The sequence below is a fragment of the Mizuhopecten yessoensis genome, unplaced genomic scaffold, assembly GCF_002113885.1.
Source record: "Mizuhopecten yessoensis strain PY_sf001 unplaced genomic scaffold, ASM211388v2 scaffold917, whole genome shotgun sequence".
NCBI lineage: Eukaryota > Metazoa > Mollusca > Bivalvia > Pectinida > Pectinidae > Mizuhopecten > Mizuhopecten yessoensis.
This window is the reverse complement of record NW_018403786.1, coordinates 1,565,873-1,590,252: the sequence shown is the minus strand read 5'-3', so window position 1 is coordinate 1,590,252 and position 24,380 is coordinate 1,565,873. Positions and strand designations below refer to the sequence as shown.

The 24,380-nt window shown below is 36.3% G+C and overlaps 2 protein-coding genes across 4 annotated transcripts; both read right to left on the bottom strand.

Moving 5' to 3' along the window:
- Window positions 1-2,015: 2,015 nt before the first annotated feature.
- On the bottom strand, window positions 2,016-13,097 carry LOC110455008 (succinate-semialdehyde dehydrogenase, mitochondrial-like). Of its 3 annotated transcripts, none has more exons than XM_021504890.1 (12): window positions 13,000-13,097; window positions 8,975-9,173; window positions 8,296-8,417; window positions 7,880-7,963; window positions 6,997-7,167; window positions 6,697-6,813; window positions 6,182-6,325; window positions 5,820-5,963; window positions 4,820-4,978; window positions 4,233-4,396; window positions 3,684-3,742; window positions 2,016-3,050 (listed from the first exon to the last, which is right to left on the bottom strand). In XM_021504890.1, the coding sequence occupies exons 1-12, from the start codon at window positions 13,051-13,053 to the stop codon at window positions 2,845-2,847; spliced, it is 1,623 nt and encodes a 540-aa protein (XP_021360565.1). In that variant the 5' UTR covers window positions 13,054-13,097; the 3' UTR covers window positions 2,016-2,844. The 3 variants fall into 3 exon arrangements, with proteins under 3 accessions (XP_021360565.1, XP_021360556.1, XP_021360573.1); XM_021504881.1 differs by having other exon boundaries at window positions 12,979-13,094; XM_021504898.1 differs by lacking the exon at window positions 13,000-13,097 and adding an exon at window positions 9,987-10,152.
- A 2,803-nt stretch (window positions 13,098-15,900) lies between these two features.
- On the bottom strand, window positions 15,901-20,613 carry LOC110454321 (transforming growth factor-beta-induced protein ig-h3-like). Its single transcript, XM_021503773.1, has 6 exons — window positions 20,378-20,613; window positions 19,209-19,438; window positions 18,579-18,765; window positions 16,928-17,023; window positions 16,585-16,695; window positions 15,901-16,140 (listed from the first exon to the last, which is right to left on the bottom strand). Exons 1-6 carry the CDS (start codon window positions 20,559-20,561, stop codon window positions 16,043-16,045), a joined length of 906 nt encoding a protein of 301 aa, XP_021359448.1. The 5' UTR covers window positions 20,562-20,613; the 3' UTR covers window positions 15,901-16,042.
- Window positions 20,614-24,380: the final 3,767 nt, after the last annotated feature.

The window sequence follows — 24,380 nt, the reverse complement described above, 5'->3', positions numbered from 1 at the left end:
GTGTCATGGGGGAACCATACGGGCTGGTTAAAGCAAATCTTTTATATACAGTATGTAGTATATTAAAAATATCAGAATTAAAACTTTGTGTATAAGCATTAACAAATGATAGCATTTAAGGTAATTGGTTTGTATCACCATTTCTCAGTAAAAATTCTTGAAATTTTGTAGTTATATTGCTATGAAGTAAAGACAATTTCTGCCACAAAAAAAAATATAGGTTGTCAGAATTTTAAGGATCTTAAATGAAAATTTATGGAAAAGAAGTGAATTTTGAAAAAAAGATGGAAGACAATTTTAGTCAATAAAAATGATACTGCCATAGATTAGTATTGCATTAATCAATTTAATAAATGCTGAAATTGTTTAAAATAAATAATCTATAAACGATTAAAAATTGACATTTTATAATAAAACCATATACACATAGTAATTGCATGTAAGAGTTATCTTTCTTGAAAAACTTAACAGTAGTGAAATAGGTAGCCGGTTTCCTGAAGTACAGAAACATGGGCACATGTGACACATTGATAAAAAAAACCCACTGAATTAATGCCTGGATTGCTTTGAAATACTTAAATATTGAAAGAACACACTGTTCTGTCAATAATAATAAACATACAATATTCATCACAACTCCATAGAATATGCGGAAATTGTGATACTGTCTCCCTACATTGGATTTTCAACTAGGGATGTACTTCCTATTTCCGTTTATCAATACACTCATTGGACCTTAAAGTCATAGGAGTGTATTGCGAAACGGAAGTAGGAAGTACATCCCTAGCTGAAAATCCAATGTAGGGAGACAGTATCACAATTTCCGCATATTCTAATGTTTAATATTAAACTGATGAATATTGTATGCTTATTATTGACAGAACAGTGTGTTCTTTCAATATTAAAGTATTGCAAAGCAATCCAGGCATTAATTCAGTTGTTTTTTAATTAATGAGTCACATTCGTCCGTTGTTCCTTACTTCAGGAAACCGGCTATCTAGTTCACTACTGTGAAGTTTTCTAAGAACGATAACTCATTGCATGTAGTTACTATGTGTATATGGTTTTATTATAAAATGTCAATTTTTAATCGTTTATAGATGATTAATTTTACACAATTTCAGCATTTATGAAATTAAAATACATTAATGCAATACTAATCTATGTTAGTATCATTTTTATTGACATTATTTTGCAAAAAGAAATGTGTGTTTCAAGTCTTTTTTCAAAATTCAATCCTTTTTACATAAATATCCATTTAAAATCCTTAAAGTTCTGACATCCTATATTTTTTTTTGTAGCAGAAAGTTTTCTTTATTTCAAAGCAATATAACTACAAAATTTGAATAAATTCTACTGAGAAATGGCGACACAATCCTATTAACCTTAATAGCAAAAAATCATAAAATAATTATAATATTTCAGATATTTCTGAAAATGATTTTTTTTATCAAATGACTTGATGAAGTGATCAGGCGTTGAACGAGGATGCAGATTTAAGGGTTACCACGATTCAGTTAACGACTCATCTGATGAGGAATGTTAAGCGATACGATACATATGCTAATTTACTGTCTTTGTTGAATGGTATAGAATTCATGGAATTAAGATCAATAGCATCCTTAAATTCCTACATTTGTAAGGGAGATAACTAACAAAAATCACACATGTTACTTGTGTAAGGTAACATGTAACCTTTAGTTACATGATCAGGTGGTGCAGTGGATAGCGCACTTACCTTTCACCAAGGCGACCTGGGTTCAATTCCCCGATCGGAAGTGAAAAGGTTAAAGGTCACCTGTCTGACCACGTGGGTTTTCTCTGGGTACTCCCGTTTCCTCCAACACTAAGACCCCCCCCCCCGTGCGCCAACATCCGGGCCAACAAGAGTGATTAATATAAATTGAAATAACTTGTTTCATAATTGCTGTAAAATAAATACAGTTTATATATTATAACCTTAAGTCTAAGTTCATGAATTTGAAGCATGATAAACAATGTCAAACAGATTTAATATATAGTCAATTTTTATTGCTGGATCATAAAACTTAACAAATTGTAATTTATAGATTACCACAACACCATACAAACAGTCTATGTAATTAAGCACTTTTATCAAGGTGGCTTCAACTCATTCACCCCTGAAGACACATTTGAAGTCGTCCAATTCAGACGTTGGAATAGTTCATTATGAAATTTCAGGGGTGAATGAGTTAAGTTGGCCCTTCTGTTAATTATAAACACACCTCGGACTCTCAGCACTGTACTGCATACACCCATAATACATCTACACGTTTGACATTTAGATGCTCCTGGAGACCACACAATTGACAAGTAATATAGATACAGAACCCATTATTCTCAGATAGTTTACTGTTTGGCTAATTCCCTAATCTAAGTCCATTTATACACATATTTGTTTAAAATAATTTTTGTATGACGAGTTCTTCTTTCTGGATTACAGCTTATTTATTGGGTTACAACATGGCAACTCTCGCATACATAGTTCTGTATTGTATAACACATTGTATAGTTACTGCTCTGATCGAGGTACTTCAGGGATGACACTCTTGACTCTGCCAATGTGTGAAAGACGCCTAATGGTGTCAAAAGCTCTTGTTTTTGTTTTAAAACATTTAGTTATTATTTTTAACTATGGCGTTGACCAGAATTTTACTAAAAGATGAACATACAAATTTTGATTTACAAATATTCCTAGGTATCAACAGCCGACAGCTTATACAATGTTCTCTGCCATTGCACACTAATTTCATTTGTAGATATTCATGAAACCATTGCTGCCATCACTGCCATGTTTTGATTGATTTAGAAATGTTCAACAGCCTATACTCCTCCCATACACACATATTTAAGTTGGAGGTATTCATCAATACCATATTTGCTGCCCTCGCTGCCGAGACCAGATTCCTTCCAGCCCCCAAATGGGGCCTCGGGGACGGACACCACCCCTTCGTTGACCCCCACTAGGCCTGTCTCCAGCTGCTCAGCCACACGCCAGATCTGGCTGAGGTTTTGGGAGTAGAAGTACCCTGGGAGATAGAAATAAACTTGTGTTATATATCAATTTCTGTCACCATTGCAATACATTTGCAGTTTTGTCATGCTAATTAAAGTCCAGTTCCTAATGATATGTCTCATCCTCAATGCATTTGCTAATGTCTGGTTGCCATATTGACAGGATTGGAATATGGCATTACATTTTACTGTAGCAGTACGTTTATGTAACAGAAACATGCACATTGTCTGGATACGAGCCATTACACACTATCTTTTCTATATGTATATTCTTTACAGGGAATCCCAAGAACCTCAGGGTTATTGATTGTTCTAAGACCCTGAACAATTTCATGCTTTTATATATACAGAACATCAACTGGCATTGTAACAGGAACACAATTGGCATCTACAACAGTTAAATTATGTACTGTAAGTGGTTTAATTCAGTGGAAGTTAACTTTAACTGTTGCACCTTGATCAAGTTTACAGTGATTAATTATCTGATACACTTCTGAACTATTCTTCCTTCCACTTGGGATTTAATTTGATGGATTTTACATTTTACATATTCTTTCAAATTTTGTGTTGTTCTCAGATCTTGAATGAGTAATGACATACAAATTATGGTTGTAATATAAGCAGTGTACAGTATAATTATTACAAACCTGCCAACCCTGAGGATGTAACATTCGCTATGGCAACTGCTTCCTCCTCTGTTTTAAATCTGTAAACAGATTATTTTCAATTTATAAAGAATATAACGCTATTTATTGTGGTCTCCCTTAAGCTTCCTGGTACGCATGTTCTTTATGTGTCATAATTATAACCTAAGCTTGTCAATTGACCAGGGGGAAACATTTATAATTTAAAACATGAAAAAACAAATTGAATGTTAAGCTCAGGTATCTTAATCTTAAAAATATGGAACCTGGCAAAAAAAGATCACTTTTTATCCAACAATAAGCCCATGCCTGGAAATAAGCCCACCCATATATACATTGCACTTCAGTAGAAATACTAAGTTACTGTCCTGTAATAGGCCCGCCCCCTACTTGAAGTCAGAGGATATGTGTCGGCCTCCTGAGCTTATTGCAGGATAAATATGGTATAAGGAAAACATGATAATTTATCAGTATTTCAAAAAACAATTCAGTGATAATCAGCCATTGCATGAGCAAGGCCGAGAGATGTCAATGATGTTTAAATATACTAACTTCAAAATGGGAGCGACAGGTCCAAATGTCTCCTCGTATGCACACCTCATTTCCTTTGTAACATGAGACAGCAAGGTAGGTGAGAAGAAGTTTCCATCCAGCCTCTTACCTCCCCTGACTACAGTTGCGCCCTTACTCACCGCATCATCTACGTGGCCCTGGACCTGAGAAATATGAAGCATGGTAGTGTTTCTTAAAATGTCGCCTAACTTCTTGATTGAAAGTAATGATCTTGACATAAAAAGGAGTAATTCATAATAAGAGATATGACAATATGATAAAGGTATAATAAATCAAAGGAAAATACCAATTAATTTTAAATTCTTATATTTTCCAAGATAATGTGTTGATTACTATTGCATATGGAAAAAAAAATGGAAACTGAAGAAAGAGTGATTTAAATTGAAGATTTAAAAAAAAAATCAAAACCTAAATTGCTCAATATCAATTTATGATCACTGGTAAAAACAAAGTATGCAATAATACGTACGCCATCCTACACACAGGTCGTTACTGGTGGCCGCTGGCCTATAGCCATACTTGATCAGAGAACCAGGTGATATAACCGGTCATATCTGGATCCTTACCTTGTCTACAGCCTTGCTGTTGATCAGTGGGCCTTGTGTAGTTCCAGCCTCAAACCCGTCTCCCACTTTGAGTTCCTTGTCCATGGTTTCCGCTAGTTTCTGTACGAACTCATCGTAGATCCCCTCCTGCACCAGGATCCTGTTGGCACACACACAGGTCTGGACAGATTCATTGTAAATGTCAATAGTTTACAGAAACTTTTATTAAAACAAATACTTCTTCATTTTATAACTTTTATAACATTTTATGATATTTTGATAAATTAGACGAGGCAACGATTCAGGTGATAAGAAAACCAAGGTCAGACTTAAGCCAAGTAAAATGTATATCTGTTTCCATTATCCATCCTCAGTCTCAGGTGAAAATTGCACTTACGCTTAATAAATTATCATACCTATTTCACCTTAACTATTAAAAGAACAAACACAAACCTAAATAAAACTTTGCTTTAGAGGGATAACACAATTTTCCATTTAGATAATTTAGATTTTAAGGACACATATATTATAGTTACCCCCAAAAATTGAAGGATACATATTTAAAATACCCGTAGGTTTGCTAGTATTCTTATATAACTACCCATACAGATTTGAAAGATACATTGTACATACAGCGGATACATCAATTATATTTACTTTCATAGGAAATGTAGCTTATTCTGGTCAAAATGGTCAAATTGAAATATGTATTAAGAATATTAAACACTAAGGTACCCTGACATTACAATTCATATTGTATCCTCATTTTGTTCATAGATGTTTGAGAGAGATTTTCAGAAAGAAAATTAATTTTTATATTGTTGATTTTGCATTGTTGCTTAATATGCATACATATACAAGGAAAACTGTGTCCAATGACATTTGTTGTGTGTACATACAATTTAGCCTGTGCGCACTCTAGTAAAATTTGAATGATATGTAAGTGCTATCTACGGCATCAGATATTAGGACATTTTTTAAGTGAAGCATATCTGACTTTTACACTGCTGTGATCACTTACCTGTCCAGAACACCTGAACTTACAGCCCATCAGCCCCCTTACAGCCGCACCCACATCAGCACTGTCAAACACAATGTAAGGGGCATTTCCTCCTAGCTCTAGGGAAACTTTCTTCACAGTAGAAGCCGACTGCTCCAGTAGAATCTGAACAGAAAACACCACACACCCAAATTATAGCTTAATTCATATATCTATGCAGGAATAAACTTTACAGCATAAATTATTTATTCATAATTTTTTAAATATCAGATTCTCTGTATGAGTATATAAGCTCTTAAACAAAAAAGTGACTTAAATTTGATTAGAGCAATTCCTAATACCTATTAAAAAAAAATAATCTGATGAGCAAGATATGAATATACCTTGCCGACTGGTGTGGAGCCAGTAAATGAGATCTTCATCACCAGCGGGCTTTTACACAGCGTCTTTCCCACCTCAGCAGCATGGTCACGTGATGAGGTTACTACATTGAGGACACCTGGGGGTAGTCCAGCCATGGACGCTAGCTATGGAAACATGAATATAACAAAAGGTCATACAGGTGCTCAAAGGTCAGGTATGTATAGAATAGAACCTTCACTCTCTGAAAGAGGCATTTTTGATTAATTTGAAGAAAGTTAAGGTTATACTTGTATAACCAGTTTACATATGCAATGCATTTCTAATGTTAATTTTGTACACACTTCGCACATTTTCATACCATTGTTACTTATCTACAAAATGCACACATGTAGGTTTATACAATTGTTTTAGTGTAAAAAGGTCATGTACAGTTGTACTTGTGTACAAAATATGAGTTGTCTCAAATACGGGGTTATCTATGCATGAAAAGATTTGTACAACAAGAATGATATTTATTCCCGAAAGAGAGGCATACCTCACAGAGGGCAAGGGCCGAGTAGGGCGTGTCCTCAGCTGGCTTGAGTACCACAGTACAGCCTGCGGCAATGGCTGCACATGCCTTCCTAGTGATCATTGCGTTGGGAAAATTCCACTGCAAAAAAACTTTGTTACAGCAAATTGTAAAAAAGGAATTGTCTGTTTGCAAGTCTCCAATTGATATTAAATATGTGCTTTAGTACGTTCTTATATAAGTTATTCATTTATAAGGTAAAGACATCTTAAATGAATAACAAAGCTTGACCAAATTCACATATGTATTAAATAACTATGTTACCGGTGTGATCATCCCTGCCACTCCTAATGGTTGTTTGAGGACGAGGAGACGTCGTGTTTTGACGGGAGTCGGGATAATATCTCCGTACACTCTGCGGGCCTCCTCCGCAAACCAATCCATGAATGCCGTTCCATAGGCCACCTCCCCTGCAGCCTCTGCCAGGGGCTTCCCCTACATTACACAAGAACAATGTTTTACATACAAAATGTAGGTTACCTAAGTAAAATGTCAAGGTCAAGCTTGTCCCCAACATTACACGATTACAATGTCAAGGTCAAGTGCTCTTACATTACACGAAATGAATGTCAAAGTCATTGATTCCCCTAAATTACACAATAACAATGTCAAGGTCAAGGCCAGGGTCTTCCAAAATAACAGAAGAACAATGTCAAGGTTATAAGTAAAATGCCATTCCTTATACAGTAGTACTACATAAGTACAACGTCAAGGTCAGGGACATTCCTATTTTACACATAATAATAATAATAATAATAATAATATACAACATTTGATATAGCGCCCTATCTAAATGTAGCTAACATAAGTCACTCTAAAGCGCTTTACAGTGCCGAGATATACTACAATTAATACAATTAGGATTTACAATTTTTGAGGAATTCGCAGGAGCTGCCTTATCAGACGCTAACTACTAGTCCTATGCCACCTGGCTAATATCTCCCTATGTGTGTATGCCTGCATGTGTGCTGGAGATGTATTGTACAATGTAACATGTCAAGGTCAGGTTAACTCCAATGTCAAGGTTATGATTAAACATTGTTGTAACAAATAAATGAAGATTTCAAATGGACATGAGTATGTTTACAATGAGATGTAAGTTATCACAGACTGAGTACTAAATACTAGAATACCGTAGGTATCTTACCATTTCAGCTGTGAGAACCTTTGCCAGTTCATCTTTATGCTGTGTGCATAGTTCGGCCCATTTCCTAAGAATACCGCTTCTTTCCTTAAAATAAACATGCAAGGATTATACCTTGAAACTGGAAGTAAAATCAGGTACCTGTATTAAATATTCAAAATAGGAGTGAAAACATGAAGTAGTTAATGAAAAAGGTTTTAAATATATATGTACAAGTTTGGTCAATGATCATTTAACATAATTCTGTACTTAAATTGTATACTTTACCTCCAGAGGAAAGGTCAATGACCAACCATCAGGCCACCATACTCAAAACCAAGCCATATAACCTCTAAAGAAAACAGTTCTTGTATCTGTTTTCTAGTTCAGCCTACAGTGATAAGGCATAAAGGTAGATATATAGTCATGTAGTCACTGACCTTGGCTGTAGTTTCCTTCCATGTTTGAAATGCCTTGTGGGCTACTTCTATGGCTTTTTCTGTGTCCTTGGCATCCATATCAGGGACACTCCCAATCAAGCCACCTGTCGATGGATTCGTCACTTTGAACAAAATAAAAACATGTTTGCTTAGAACCGTTTGCCAGTAAAGATGATACAGGTGAACTTATTGTGTGGTGTCTCACATCAGCCTCTTTTAAAATCCTTGTTATCCTGAACAGCTGAAGGGATTTTGACCAACCAGGCAAGTATAAGGTCCAGAGCATCTAATGATCAAGAGGACTCAATCTGGCTTTTACTCCTTCACTCCTACCCCTGAGCCTCTAGAGGAGGGGCTATAATATGTTACTATATGTTCTAATTGATACACATTTTTATTTTATAAAACTGATAACAATAAATTTAAAACAATTACTAACAGCTGAAAGAAATTTTGAATTATTTTGAAATAAAGCAATAAGCAAGAAGATGATATCGTGTGTTTTTAGCTATGAAACTCAAGGAAATTCATGTAGTTAATTACTTTTGACTAAATATTTTTAAGTGTAATATTGAAAAAATATCATGATCTAATCTTACAACTACTGAATCTTTTTAATAATATTGGTTTGTGTTGTGATACGGTTACACTTCTATTAAACCATCAGTAATTGAGATACCTTGAAATGTTTTCCCACTGGCAGCAGACACCCACTTCCCATCTACAAAGGCACGTTCATGTAAAAATGAACTTGCATTCCGGGTCACCCCAGCTGCTGCAGCTGGTGCTTTGTCCATCCTGAGTTGGTGGAGTGTAAAGACTGTGATCTGGTGTCGCTGTAGATGGAGGACGGAATGCAATTTCCTGTACATAAAAGCCTGAAAACAGAGCATATCAGATACATTATGTATGAATGATTGTCAATGCTTTGAGGAGAAAAGAATATCCAATGACTTTAAATAACTTACATCTAGCTAAATTGTGATGCAAGTAAAATGTTCATCAAGCCAAAGGATGTCCTATATCTATCCGGCTGGCAATATACAAATGTATGAGAGGCTTAAGGACATTCCAATATGGCTGACACACCAAACTGTATATCAAATTCAATAATGCATTCCGTTAGCATTAAACAATCCCTGTCACAAAATAATAATCCTCCAATATTTCTCAAACATAATTGAGGTACATGCACACTAATTTTCAGAAACGAACATTCATTAACTGATGAAAAACTCACTTTTTATATGTTCATTTTCCAAGCTAAACAAAAGTCACAATTCTGAGAAAAAAACCCATTTAAACTTGTAAATATCATAAGGGAGATGCATTTGTCGAGAAAAATGTGATAAAATACTTCAAATCTCGATAATGATGACATGACGGTAATCTAGTATATATATAGTCGTAATCTGCCCTACATGATTGGTTTCCATTGATAAAGAAATTCTAGCAGTTTGAATTTTGCAAAGTAATAATGCACTTTATGAATTATCCTGATAATTTGGTATAATTGTTTGAAGTACAGGTATTACCACTTTTCATAAATTATGTTCATTTGATTTCTTCATGCGATCGTACCAGATCACGTCTACCGAAGAAATACCCCCGACAGGGTTTCAAATTTCTTCTACTTTCATTTTGCATTAAGTACAACTGACTATAATCTCTCTAAAATCCTCGATACACACCATGGTATAATGTCTGATGTCTGCAAGACCTGGCCGTCACAAATTAGACACTTCCTTGACCGGAAACGTACTTGTCAAAACACCTAATTACATATTGACAAAAGTTGATCTTTAATCTATCTGCATGTGTTCCAGTTTGCGACAGGATATTAAAAAGCTGGAGATTTAGAGTAACTTCCCTTGGGGCAGGAAGTGAGGCACCCGAAAGGGAGTTCGTCTTGTTCCTCACACGTATCTATATCGTTACCTCTACAGTTTTTTTGGGGAAATGAATGAAAATTAAAAACAAAACATTGAAGTTTATTTACGGTTTAAAAATAAACGAAATGATTCAATCACTTCCTCATAATTTTTTAATACATAGATCTAGATTTAATATTTTAAATAAATCATGTAGAAAACACGGGCGCTATACTGGCTGGCATATAACTCGTTACATGAAACTCAAAGGATGTGTCTTCAAGTTATTTCTTGGTCCCTTTAACCATTGCCGTCCCTCTGATATGAACTACAGCTGCTGGAATAGATTACCTATAGCTCCGGCTTGAGTTAGGCTGTCACCTTGATATAAGGGGAAAAAATCTTTACTTTCCGTGTTGTTGATATATATATGGAACAGTCTTCCACGGGATGTCAATGATTCATCTAATGTTATACAGTTTGAAATTGGTTTAGATGAGTACTGTAAACGTGAAAATATAACTTTTAATTTTTAGTTTTAAAAAACTGACACTTGAAGTATATCATAATGTAAATGTTGTTGTAGGTACTGCTGTATGGATATAGAGGCTAATTGTAGTCTGCGTCAATAATGTATCATATTAAATCAAAATGCACTTGCAGCGGAACCGGAACGAAGTGGCAGCGGAATTCAGACCAACAATAAATGATATGGTCACATGAAAGGTGTAGTGATTTTTTGTATATATTTGATATAGATATGTATATAATTATATAAATATATGTCTGAAGCAATATGACATTCAACGCCATTGTTAGTTGGTATAAAACTGATTTCCGTTCGGCAATCGTACACTGGCATACAGTATGTAGTTATACATGTATGTATGGTATGCATACAGCAGTTATTCTACAACACACATGAAATACTGTAGCAAATAGTGTATCAGGTTTTTTTCATCAGATAGTTCATTATTAAGGGCATATTTCAACATAAAAAAATGCGTAGGCGACTTTTTGATTAGATTAAATTACAATTATACATATTTTGATGTATATGTTGTTAGCTTAAACATGGTTCGTTCCATGACTGTGCTCCAGGAAATGTGTTTGACTTATTTGCAAATTCAACACTTAACAAATTAGGTAATATCACACGTATTTGATACACGACATTCAGGAATGTAATATATAGGAGCGACGGACATGGAGGCGTGAAATGGCGTGAAATAAAATAAGGAGGGGCGACGGACATGGAGGCGTGAAATAAAATAAGGAGGGGCGACGGATATGGATGCGTTAAATGGAATAAAAAGAGGGGCGACTGACATGATCGGGATGAGAGGCGTGTGAAATGAAATAAAGGAGGTGTAACGGACGTACAGGTGTGAAATGAAATATGGAGGGGCGACGGACATGGAGGCGTGAAATGAAATAAGGAGGGGCGACGGACATGGAGGCGTGAAATGAAATAAGGAGGTGTAACGGACATGCAGGTGTGAAATGAAATAAGGAGGTGTAACGGACATGGAGGCGTGAAATGACATATGGAGGGTCGACGGACATGGAGGCGTGAAATGAAATATGGAGGGCCGACGGACATTGAGGTGTTAAATGAGATAAGGAAGGGTGACGGACATGGAGGAGTGAAATGACATATGGAGGGTCGACGGACATTGGGGTGTTAAATGAAATAAGGAAGGGTGACGGACATGGAGGCATGAAATGATATATGGAGGGGCGACGGACCTGGAGGTGTGAAATGACATATGGAGAAGCGACGGGCATTGAGGTGTTAAATGAAATAAGGGAGGGTGACGGACATGGAGGCGTGAAATGTTATATGGAGGGGCGACGGACATGGAGGCGAGAAATGAAATATGGAGGGCCGACGGACATTGAGGTGTTAAATGAAATAAGGAAGGGTGACGGACATGGAGGCGTGAAATGATATATGGAGGGGCGACGGACATGGAGGTGTGAAATGACATATGGAGAAGCGACGGACATTGAGGTGTTAAATGAAATAAGGAAGAGTGACGGACATTGAGGTGTGAAATGAAATAAGGAGGGGCGACGGACATGGAGGTGTGAAATGAAATAAGGAAGGGCGACGGACATGGAGGTGTGAAATGTAATATGGAGGGGCGACAGGCATGGTCGGGATGCCAAGCGTGATAATATGTTAGACATGTAGGTGTTTATAACATCAATATTGTCGAGCTAAACGATCCTCTTTCGTTTTTAATATTTGCACATAATTAAAATATACAAATGGCTATGTTAAGTTGACAACAAATACAGCTTCGTGTTACAATCAGACATGGCTATATATACCGCTAAAGAGACAACTGTCAATTTACTGTGCAAGTTATGCCACGTACGGACTTCAAAGACTACAAAGTTTCTTTTTATAAAGGTATACTATAGACGAAACACTGTGCAGTGTTCTTTTTCATTTAAACAACATCACAAATAATAATCAGTTTAAGATAAAACATAAAAACACGTATACATGTTAAATATTCTGCACGTGCAGTTAAATCACCTTACCGAATTATATTGCAAAGTATAAATACTATAAAAATGCACAAGGTAGCACCACGCGGTAGAGAAATTTAAAGGAGATTAAATGATAATGTGTGTGATGTCGCATATACGGTTCATGATAACTGGTGACCTAGTTTGTGACCTAATTTAAGTTTGATCAATCTTCACGTGACAATATAAATAGGATACATTTGAGGATTTCTATATTATGTTGTATGACGGGTATACGCACTATAGAAATGCCCAGAAAATCATGACTTACCTGTCTGATCTGCTGTCTTACCTGCAGTACCGGTTTTGATGACCTCAGCAGATGTCGCCAAATTGTTTGGTTCATGGGAAGATAAGCCGTACTGTCCTTTACACACACACAACGACACACACGTGTGTACACATGACTATGATCTTGTGTACACAAGGTGGGGGTGCGGAACTAGACAAGACAAGACAAGATTTTATTCTTTTAAACCACAATTTACATGTACAAGATAGAGTACGTGCTGTTTTAACCAGGAGAACGGACTCTCTCTATTACTATATTAATATATTTGCATATTTTAACTAATAAAACTTTGTTATTTGTTGAAAAAAGTTGCTGGAATTTTAAACAGTTGAGATTTGTGAATCCTACTATGATGTATCCTACTCACACCCAAAGAGAACTGGAGTAAAACTATTCTACCTCCTGTCTGTACCGTATTATAACGAAACAAAGACACATATTTTGATTTTTTTCCTAAATCCGCGACAAACAAGTCTCTGAAATGAATTTTTTTAGAGTTCACTAGTCTTTGAAGTACACATTCCGGGATAATCCTGGAGGCCTTCAAAACTGAATTTGGATCCTTTTATTTTCCATTTCGTTTCAATTTTATGGCCGCTCTAATTTTTTCATATTAAATCAAAGTTACTATTGCTGAAAATGGCCAATTTCACTCAGCTTCGAGGGTTTCCTCCAAAAACTGAATGGCTGAACATTATGTTTACTTTGAAATTGTACAGATTTGATCGTAGGCCCGATTTATCAACTATATTGATTCACTATTGTCTATCCATGGATTATGAAAAAAACAGTCAGTTACATTGAATGGATTGCACATTAAAACCTTTCCATTACCAAACAGACGACCTATTCCTGATCATGGCCTTACGGTGTCATGGAGGGAGATCTTACGTCACAGAATACATATCTGTTTTCTACAGCTGTGTTATCAGGCGCGGATTGGGGGGGGGGCACATCCGGCCCNCACCCCACACATCCCATACGGCATCCTAGGAAATATTGTGGGTTTCCGTTATCTGATATTTTTACTATATTTTCATTATTAAAACAATATTTGTTGGCATCGCTACGCTCGTCTACTTTGTATCTTGACCCTAAAATGTGTTTTTTATTTTACTACCTCCGCGAAACCCCAAGTTGCAACTTGCAACGCTCGGCGATTATATTATTGACCGCTCGTTATAGATGATCTGAAAATTAAACTTTTTATTGTAACCTTCCTTACCGCCCGGGCGATATTAATCATATCATTATACAAGAACGATAAAGTTTTTTTTCGGCTGACAATATTATGTATAATCGACTAAACATATCCCCAAACCCCCCTTACGGGAGGGGGAAGACCCCATCCCGTACCCTCCCCCTACTCGCGCTACGCGCTCGGAGTGCTGCCTTATAGGAAATCCTGGATCCGCCCCTGGTTATATCTTTGCAGCGAGAGAAGTTGGTTAAACTATACTCAACATTGTTTCAGAAAACTGAAGTCCTTCCTACTTCTGCTGATGTCATGAGTATTATATGTACTCGTCTAATAGGGAAAGGCTATCTTACAGATGTCAATGAAAAGGAGACGGTTACCTTAACTGTCTATTAAAGAAGAAATTGTTGTCTTACATGTGTCAAAAAGAAAAGACATTGACCTACAAAGTAGCATATCAGACGAATGGCTGTAGGCTTGTCCACAGGTACTGGTACCCACCTATTGTTTTTCTGATTTGCTATAGGTACATATGTGTCTTATAACAGCCAATACAAGGAAAACATTGGCAACGTGAAATTTGTCTTTGATTTGCGTAGATATTCTGTAAAAGTTCAACCGATTAAAACAGTTTTAGTGTGTATCCATATTAGCTAGAAACTTGATAAGTTGAAAAAAATATTATAAAAACACTCATTTGCACGATTGTGTTTCGGCACGGCATTTTGGCGATTGTTTGTTTTGACGACATAAACAATGGAAGAAAATGTATAAAAAAAAACATAGACACATACTGAAAACAGTCTACTTTACCTCACGAGTTCAAGCGAAATCATTGACCTTGTGGAGTGATTTACTCTACACAACGCAAGCCACTAAGTTGTAATGCTCAGTTTGAGATACAAATACCCCATCGGCATCCTCGATACTTCAGGGGTTACGCTCACTCACGCTCTATGCACACTTGGAATACATGTCATGACGAAATCGAGAACACGCTGCTAGCTAATAGACTGGTCTCGGGTAACAAAAGCCTGACCGTTTGCTGGGCCTATACCTGTTCTTTGAAGATTGCAGAGTAGCGACATCCGACTTCTAAGGCAGTCAACTTTACCGTTGCGCTTCCGCGAGATTCTTTCGATTCTACTTGTATTTTCACCATGGTGGCACACACTCAGCCTTCACTTTTGTCATGAGATATTCCAAGGGTATAGGAAGCATAAATGAGCGTAACCCATGGAGTATCGAGGATACTCCATCGGTGGCCAAAACATCACTTGGAATCTTATTTCGGACACAAATAACCGTTTTACATCCTCCCATGTGTTATAACAAGGGAAAAGAGAAAAGGATATGTTTGAATGAGAATTGAACATTTTACAAGGATACTGACTAACTGGCCATTTCATTTCTGATTTTGAACATCTTCGAAAACACAAACATAGTTTAACTAATACTTTCTTCGCACAAATTCACTATATTTCAAACAATATAATGATATAATTACCTCTTATGTTTAATTACCATTCGAAGTCGATTTTTGAGCCTATTCAGTATTTTTCTGAGTGAATTGAAGATATCGAACAACCAAGAACCTGTTGTCACCATCAAAGATAACATTTAATAAAGTTACAAACAGTCACCTACAAAGAACAGTTTTTTTTTTTTTTTTTTTTTTTTGAGGGGGTATAATGAAAATTTTTAATCGGTGCCCAGACCCAGATTGAAAACATTTCACATCATGTCCTCAGGTTTGGAAAAGTTCATATTTGGTTTTCATGTTCAAAAAAGTTTATATCCGGTGCTTTGGCTGGAAAAAAATGATATCCGGTGCTAATCTGATGATTAGACCGGGAAAAGTAGATCTCCTATGATGTACACTACACCATTGGTAACGCTGACGTCACTCCGTATCACTGGGGCTCCGTTTAAGGTAATGGCGGCTAAAAGATAACAGAATGGCAGAGATAAGTGTTTTGATACCTAGTTCAAGGACATCGTAAACAACATATTGTTCACACATCGTCATACACTGGCTTCTTTAGTCGTTTTTCTCACACGCTTATACTTAATATCAATTAGATAAGTTATGCAACAAATGTGAAGAATACATGTGTCTATTTCGCATGCAGGCCATTAAGTATTTCGATACCTAGTATTGTTACGCCCGTGTTTTGAGCCACGTGTCTTTATATAATCTTATATTCTGGTAACCCGAAATTCCCAGACAGGATAACCAGATAACCAGAGACGTATGTCTATATTTGTATGAACAATATGAACATGCAATCACTGGCTGTTAGAAGGGACGCCAGTCGATCACATTACACGTACCAACATAGACAATATCTGCATTAGCACCATCTGGTGTTGACACTCATACTTACTTCCGTTATTCTTGACCGCGATGTGTTGTCCGAGCGTGTTGGTCAGTACGGCTCCGTCAGTCAGACTCGCGGAATAGAATGTGGAACTGACCATGTGATTCTTCACCAAATCTGAAACATCAGTTCATGTACAGGACCGTTAAGGGGTGATGATTGCCTGTACTATGATACTGACGAATTGTCACATAATGTTCCAATATTGCCTCATTTTCATTTGATTTACCTTGCCTCAGTGAATAATATCACATTTCTAAATAATTCTATAGCCCACATAAAGCCACGTGCTTGATGCTAAAAGTGATTATTTTCTGTTAAAAAAAATATTTTTACAAACAAATCTTACTTGTGATCCGTGTGACGTTAGATAGGGTATGGTTCTCGAACCCTTTTATCTTTCCAAACACGGAGTTGTTAGGGGCAAAGAGTGTCATGTTGTCTCCTGGAGAAATAGATTCATCAGGTACATGTACGTAATACACACTGATAACAATCAGGGGTGAAAAATACCCATCATTAAATGTCTAATTGATCATCATTGATCATCTACTACATTCTTCAAGGAAGAACAGCGTTATATTGTCTCCAACAGTATTTCATTACGGACGGACAAAGTATGTTGTAACAGTCTTGCCCCCCCCCCCCCCCCCCCCCCCCCCCTCCCTCCTCTCTGTTATATAATCTTAAATTGATGACAAACTTCAATTATTCGTTTTAGAATCCACGTTCTCGTTACGCACAATTTTAAAATTAAATATCACCTTGGAAACTACCAACATCAAATAGAACGACAGACATTTAGATGTACAAACTAATAAGAGATGCTTCAGTAGTCAGTTGAACGTCCCTTGACTTTCGGCCCACTTTGCCGACACAACCATGATGTTAACCTATGCAAAAGAGCAGTTTTTAGTTCCAACTAAGCATTTTGCCTGTACGGCATACAGAGAGTGTTACAGCCAAGTTACGACATCGTGAGGCTAGTGTTTACCATACACCCAGACAGCAAGCCTCCCGTCGTGGATAACAGTGACTGCCACCATCACGAACACCACACAAACATTCAAAGAAGAATGTGCTTGAGGATTATGACGCCATGTGGAAGGATAATAGGGTCATCCTCCTGGCGATCATCTACTATCTCGTTATAAATAGACTATTTCTAGAAACAAGCATCCCTGTTCAACGGCACTTCATTTAGCAAACGCTAGTAGAAACCCAGGTCATAAATCAGGCAGACAAAAGAAAATAGACCCAACGTAACTGATTGGACTACGTAAGGATCAAGCGGAGACACGAAGGATCATGTAAGATAAAAAGTAGACGTCAGGACGGCTGTGATGTAACAACTTGAAGGATAGCGAGAGTTTCCTTTGCTACCGAACTACGATCTACTCGAAAAAGGAGGGTAGAATCACACCCGAGAAGAACCCCATGCAGCCTATACACAAGTATCGATCACATTAAAATGTAAGAGAAAAGTGTGTAAATTCCGGAAAGCAACAAGACCATTCAGCATAACAGAGCCAGATCGACGACATAGCATATGTGCTTAACAACCGTGACGAGAAACATTGAAGCACAACAGGTTATAAAGCAAGTCACCAAGTTAGCAATGAAGAAGGAAGAAATATGTCAGCACGATCCGCAAAGTAATCAAGAACCACATATTTGTCCGTCTAACATCTCACAACCACCGTTAACGCCTTCAACTACTCCTGTGATAATTTACCATAGACGATCCTCTAGTGGAACGACTTATGAGATTCAGCTAATGTGCGATTCTTAGACCTTTCCAAGGACCGGTTTGCTGCTATCGTCGTTCAGTAGACGGGCTAGTGTTCTAATCCTGTTTTAACCGAGATATGTGTATAATCCTGCAAGTAAAATCTTACAAAAAAGACTCAAAAGGGAAACAACGCGTATTATTTAAAGAGCTTTCCGACTTTGATAGCAACGATTCCTTGGTGCGTCAAACTTGAACACACGTATATTACCCCTGAGAGTGTCTTGTAGGCCGGCTATCTGGACCACCATGTCCAAGGTAGTGAGGTTCCACTGTTCGTGGACGTATTGGTCGGCCGAGACCTGAGGGAAGTTGTAAAGCACGCGGTCCACCACGTGTAAGATCCCATTGGTGGCTACTGCAGACTTAACGATCCTTGCGCCCTCTGCCGTCACCATCTGTAATCAGTATACAAATTTAAATGTACCTTTCGACGAATTGGTCTGTTTCATTATCAATATCGAACACTTACACTGTACACTCGTCTGTTACATTGACGCACCCGGAAGTACCGGGCCTGTATTCACGAAACCGTTCTCATGCTCAATTATGGATTTTGTGTTCCTAATTTCTTAATTGCTTCGGTATAATTACTTAAAAAATATTATTTTGTCAATGATTTGAAAAAAATAAGATTTGAAGAGACTTTTAGCCAAATATTGTTTCCAATGTTTACATTTGACTTTTTGGTTCTTTGATATGATCTAAGTGATTTACAAGAAAGCTGATTTGAGCACAGTATCCATGCTTGAGCACGAGAACGGTTTCATGAATGAGGGCCCCGGTCTCGAGCACACTTCTCGATTATTTTTAAAAAGAAAATAATGTTTGAATAACTGACCGGAGCGCCACCTGATGAGTTGGAGTAGACGTTGACCCTAAGATCCTGTCCCTGCCACGTGCGGAGCCTAGCCTCGTTATGGAAATCACCCAATGACAGGTTGCCGTAAGCGATGTGAAACGTGATAATCTCGTGCATGTATTCCCAATTACCGTAGTTAAAGATGGCGGCGATGTTGGCCGGAAGGTTGTTAAAAGCATCGTCGGTCGGTGCGAACACAGTGAACGGTCCTGGAAAAAACAAACTTCATATGTCCATATTGCATGGTATTCTTCGTATATGGTTGTATATCTATTAAACGACTCATTGTCTTATCAAATGCTTAGCTTGATTTTTATATAAAGATCCACATTTGCTGACCATATATGTGCCTATTTTATCGGATCTAGAGCTTGATTTTGAAATATCGTTCTGATGACCAAATTGTGCGGTCGTTGTTGCTTTCAGTGACATTGACCTTGCTCCTGATTTTGAAATTACGTGTTGAGTTTCTTCATCGTGCTATTGCACGTATAACTTCAATGATTTAAATTTAAAGAAAACATTCTTTTTGAACCTTCTTATTGCGATATTTGCGATATTTTACCATTAATATTTTACAGTTTAGATAAAAAAGGACCCGTGGTTGAGTATATTCATTAGTCTGGCATGTATATATCTAATTGTATAACAGTCATAATCTAAGTTTAACAGGCAGAATAGGGACATGTGCATCGAAAAAAATGTGACATCATCCGCGTGCAACTTGTTGGTGAAATGAAAACAAGATATCACGTGACAAATGTTAGTACATAAAAAGAACAGCACGAGCGGCACGATCGATTTCATTCCGACAAAGTAGAATAGATATCATCCACATTTCATTTATGTATTTTATGGTGGAATATATGTCGGGGTTCCACCCTACAATGTTGAAAGCGGCCTTCGTTGCCTAATATATGTCTAATCATTTCTAACCAACGAGTCAAAGATGTCCTCTACACGTCGTTGTTAAACGAGGAGCGAATGAAATCAACATTATATCGAAGTTTTACCGTATTTGTGCTGTTAAGAAATATGTAGAAACTGTAAATTTATAATGTAAAAAAAGAATGTGGGTGTTGTTTTTGTAATGTCAAACAGCATATATGTTATAACCCAATTTTCGAGACAATGTCACACCGACGTACCGGAGTTGTTGTTCGATAGGACGTACATTGGTCCCGAGTTTTGTAGAGCACCGACGAAGTCTTTACAGCCCAAAGAGTCTGCAAGATCATAAATGTCCCATTCCGCCCCCTGGACAGTCGGAACCAGAACCAGGAGAATGGACAGGAGGGAGAACATTACCGGAAGAATGGGGGATAGTAGCATGCCAAAACCCAACACGAAACAGGACTGGGTTCAAGGGCGTCCGAGGTCAGGGAACGATAAGACACGTGCTAGCGAGGAGATAACACAGCAAAGTCACCATGCAGTGTCATTTGTCTTCTATATATATATAACTGGTTACATGTTTCGTATTTCAATTGTAAATGATTACCCTATATTTGTTTTGAGATTTTTTGTGATACATCTTTTCTCAGTGGAATACGCGAAAATTGCTTCTAAAACACGCATAAGTAAAGGAGACACAACACTTTTATTATCAGTTTGTATTTTTTTTTATACTATTGATGAATTGGAACTACATGTATGTTTACCCTCATAGTAACTCTCTTTTTCATATGACGTTGCATTTTACGAAAATGCGTTTGCAGCAAACAAAACTCCAATTTGTTCACAAGAGGTGACTTTTTCTTAGACACTCCTTTTGTTCTTTCTCTCAGAAATCGGATATTTGTTAACGTTATAAATGTAATAATTTAATCTTGCTTGTAACAAGCATTTTCGTTGGCTGAAAAATCTATGTTATCAGCCCATAACGTAAAAAAATGACGTCGCCATGTGTAACGTCGCTTTTGATTGGCTGATACAGCGGCGTAATAATTTCTCAGAGAAAAGAGTCCATCAATAAAAGTTGATTTCCACAGGGATTGTGTATAGTAGATTACAATTTAAGGATTGACTTGAATATATTTTTCATGTTATGGAGCTATAACTCAAAAAACGGAGTGTACTCTCATCATAAACCGCTTCGCGGTTTATTTAGAGTACACTCCGTTGTTTGTGTTATAGCTCCATAACATGAAAAATATATTCAACTTAACTCTTAAATATTTATTGGGAAATAGAGCTACGCACAATGAATCAACAGTGCTTCATTGATATCATTGCATTGCAGGTTAAGCGGTGTTTTTATTTTTTATTTTTTATAGTTTTTACCATCACTAAGTCCCTGTCCGAAAATAAGCCCACTCTAACTGGTATTTTTCAGTTAGAGTAGCTAAGGTCAGTCCTTATGTCACGTAATAGTTTATTTTATGACTATGCAATTATTGATCCCATGTCGTTGTTTTAACAATATGAAGACATAAATTTGTCGATTTTGAAAAGAGGAGAAAAACCTACTGGAAAAAGCGTATAAATTTCTGAAGAAAGATATAATGTAAATAAGAAAAATAAAAATCTAAATATGCAAAATAAACCAATAGATATATATAGTCATAGAGAAAAATAATCGAATAAAATATCTCATGTTATTAGAGACACAAGGGACAGACACGCGTAATTTTACATTCTAGTATATGTGGGGTTTGTGTGCTTTAGGGCACAGGACCTGGGAATATGTTACAGCTATATTTGGACCTTAACTAAGGTGTTCAGAGTAATTTTACTTGTTTTAGATCGACTTTTGGTAAAACTGACATCCCAAATGAACACCTTAGTTTAGGTCCAAATATAGCTGTAACAAATTAGCAGGTCCCTGTGCTCTACGGATCGTAGTTTAATTACAATAATACACGACCCCTAGATTTGTACAAGTCCCACATATCGTATGTATCTTTTCTCGTGCGATGGAAGAATGTGTCCCGGGACCTTTATCGTTTTATAGAGACGTACCCACTCTCTAAGCTGACAAATCTAACCGAACCAAGCATGTCAGCTAGCACACGTGAATGATCAGTAACGTACCAAAAGTTAGCCTGACAGTTGTTAAATCCCTATCAACAGTTACAAAAACAGCCTCAAAAGATTCTGACAAAATGATGATATTTAATAGCCTAAAATAGTAAGAGCGTATGTTAATAACAGTAAAAGGAAAGTCTGAGAAAGCTGGGATGCCAATTGGTCCTTCTGTTGGCTATCACCGATAAGTTTTAGTCTTTGTACATAAACATGTACATACCTTTGGCGTTATGCCGTCATGATATGACATGAATTTAAGGTCAGCTTGGCCACATTCCGAGATATGAGTGGGGTAAAGTGGGTGACCAAAATTACAAATGGCATCTTTTTAACAAAATCAAAACTGAATTTTTAAAGCTTTCTTCATAGTTTCGTTGTTTTGTGTAACACTAAAGCTGCCCATAATAAAAAGACGACTAAAAAACTAGTCACACAGTTGATAAGTAGTTCACAGTGACCTTGTTATATATCCGTTTATCTACCTTGTTATATATATCCGCTTATCTACCTTGTTATATATATCCGTTTATCTACCTTGTTATATATCAGTTTATCTACCTTGTTATATATATCCGTTTATCTACCTAGTTATATATGTCCGTTTATCTACCTTGTTATATATATCCGTGTATCTACCTTGTTATATATATCCGTTTATCTTCCTTGTTATATATATCCGTTTATCTTCCTTGTTATATATATCCGTTTATCTACCTTGGTATATATCCGTTTATCTACCTTGTTATATATATATCCGTTTATCTACCTTGTTATATATCCGGTTATCTACCTTGTTATATATATCCGTTATTCTTCCTTGTTATATATCCGTTTATCTTCCTTGTTATATATATCCGGTTATCTACCTTGTTATATATATCCGTTATTCTACCTTGTTATATATCCGTTTATCTACCTTGTTATATATATCCGCTTATCTACCTTGTTATATATATCCGTTTATCTACCTAGTTATATATATGTGTTTATCTACCTTGTTATATATCCGTGTATCTTCCTTGTTATATATATCCGTTTATCTTCCTTGTTATATATCCGCTTATCTACCTTGTTATATATATCCGTTTATCTTCCTTGTTATATATATCCGTTTATCTACCTTGGTATATATCCGTTTATCTACCTTGTTATATATATCCGCTTATCTACCTTGTTATATATATCCGTTTATCTACCTTGTTACTTATATCCGTTTATCTACCTTGTTATATATATATCCGTTTATCTACCTTGTTATATATATCTGCTTATCTACCTTGTTATAAATATCCGTTTATCTACCTTGTTATATATCCGTGTATCTTCCTTGTTATATATATCCGTTTATCTTCCTTGTTATATATCCGCTTATCTACCTTGTTATATATATCCGTTTATCTTCCTTGTTATATATCCGCTTATCTACCTTGTTATATATATCCGTTTATCTACCTAGTTATATATATCCGTTTATCTACCTAGTTATATATATCTGTTTATCTACCTTGTTATATATCCGTGTATCTACCTTGTTATATATATCTGTTTATCTACCTTGTTATAAATAGCTGTTTATCTACCTTGTTATATATCCGGTTATCTACCTTGTTATATATATCCGTTTCTCTACCTTGTTATATATATCTGTTTATCTACCTTGTTATAAATATCCGTTTATCTGCCTTGTTATATATATCCGGTTATCTACATTGTTATATATATCCGTTTATCTACCTAGTTATATATATCTGTTTATCTACCTTGTTATATATCCGTGTATCTACCTTGTTATATATATCCGTTTATCTCCCTTGTTATATATATCCGTTTATCTACCTAGTTATATATATCTGTTTATCTACCTTGTTATTTATCCGTTTATCTACCTTGTTATTTATATCCGTTTATCTACCTTGTTATATATATATCCGTTTATCTACCTTGTTATATATCCGTTTATCTCCCTTGTTATTTATATCCGTTTATCTACCTTGTTATATATATATCCGTTTATCTACCTTGTTATTTATATCCGTTTATCTACCTTGTTATATATCCGTTTATCTACCATGTTATTTATATCCGTTTATCTACCTTGTTATATATATCTGCTTATCTACCTTG

Excerpts from the sequence above, each read along its gene's own strand:
- LOC110454321 (XM_021503773.1), bottom strand. The coding sequence starts at position 20,561 with ATGCTACTATCCCCCATTCTTCCGGTAATGTTCTCCCTCCTGTCCATT. Across the intron at positions 17,024-18,578 it reads CCTACAAGACACTCTCAGGG|GAGACAACATGACACTCTTT; the intron begins GTAATATACGTG and ends CTATTTCTCCAG. Across the intron at positions 16,696-16,927 it reads TAACGTCACACGGATCACAA|ATTTGGTGAAGAATCACATG; the intron begins GTAAGATTTGTT and ends CTGATGTTTCAG.
- LOC110455008 (XM_021504881.1), bottom strand. The coding sequence starts at position 13,053 with ATGAACCAAACAATTTGGCGACATCTGCTGAGGTCATCAAAACCGGTA. Across the intron at positions 5,964-6,181 it reads GCTCCACACCAGTCGGCAAG|ATTCTACTGGAGCAGTCGGC; the intron begins GTATATTCATAT and ends TTTTCTGTTCAG. Across the intron at positions 4,397-4,819 it reads ACAGCAAGGCTGTAGACAAG|GTCCAGGGCCACGTAGATGA; the intron begins GTAAGGATCCAG and ends CATATTTCTCAG.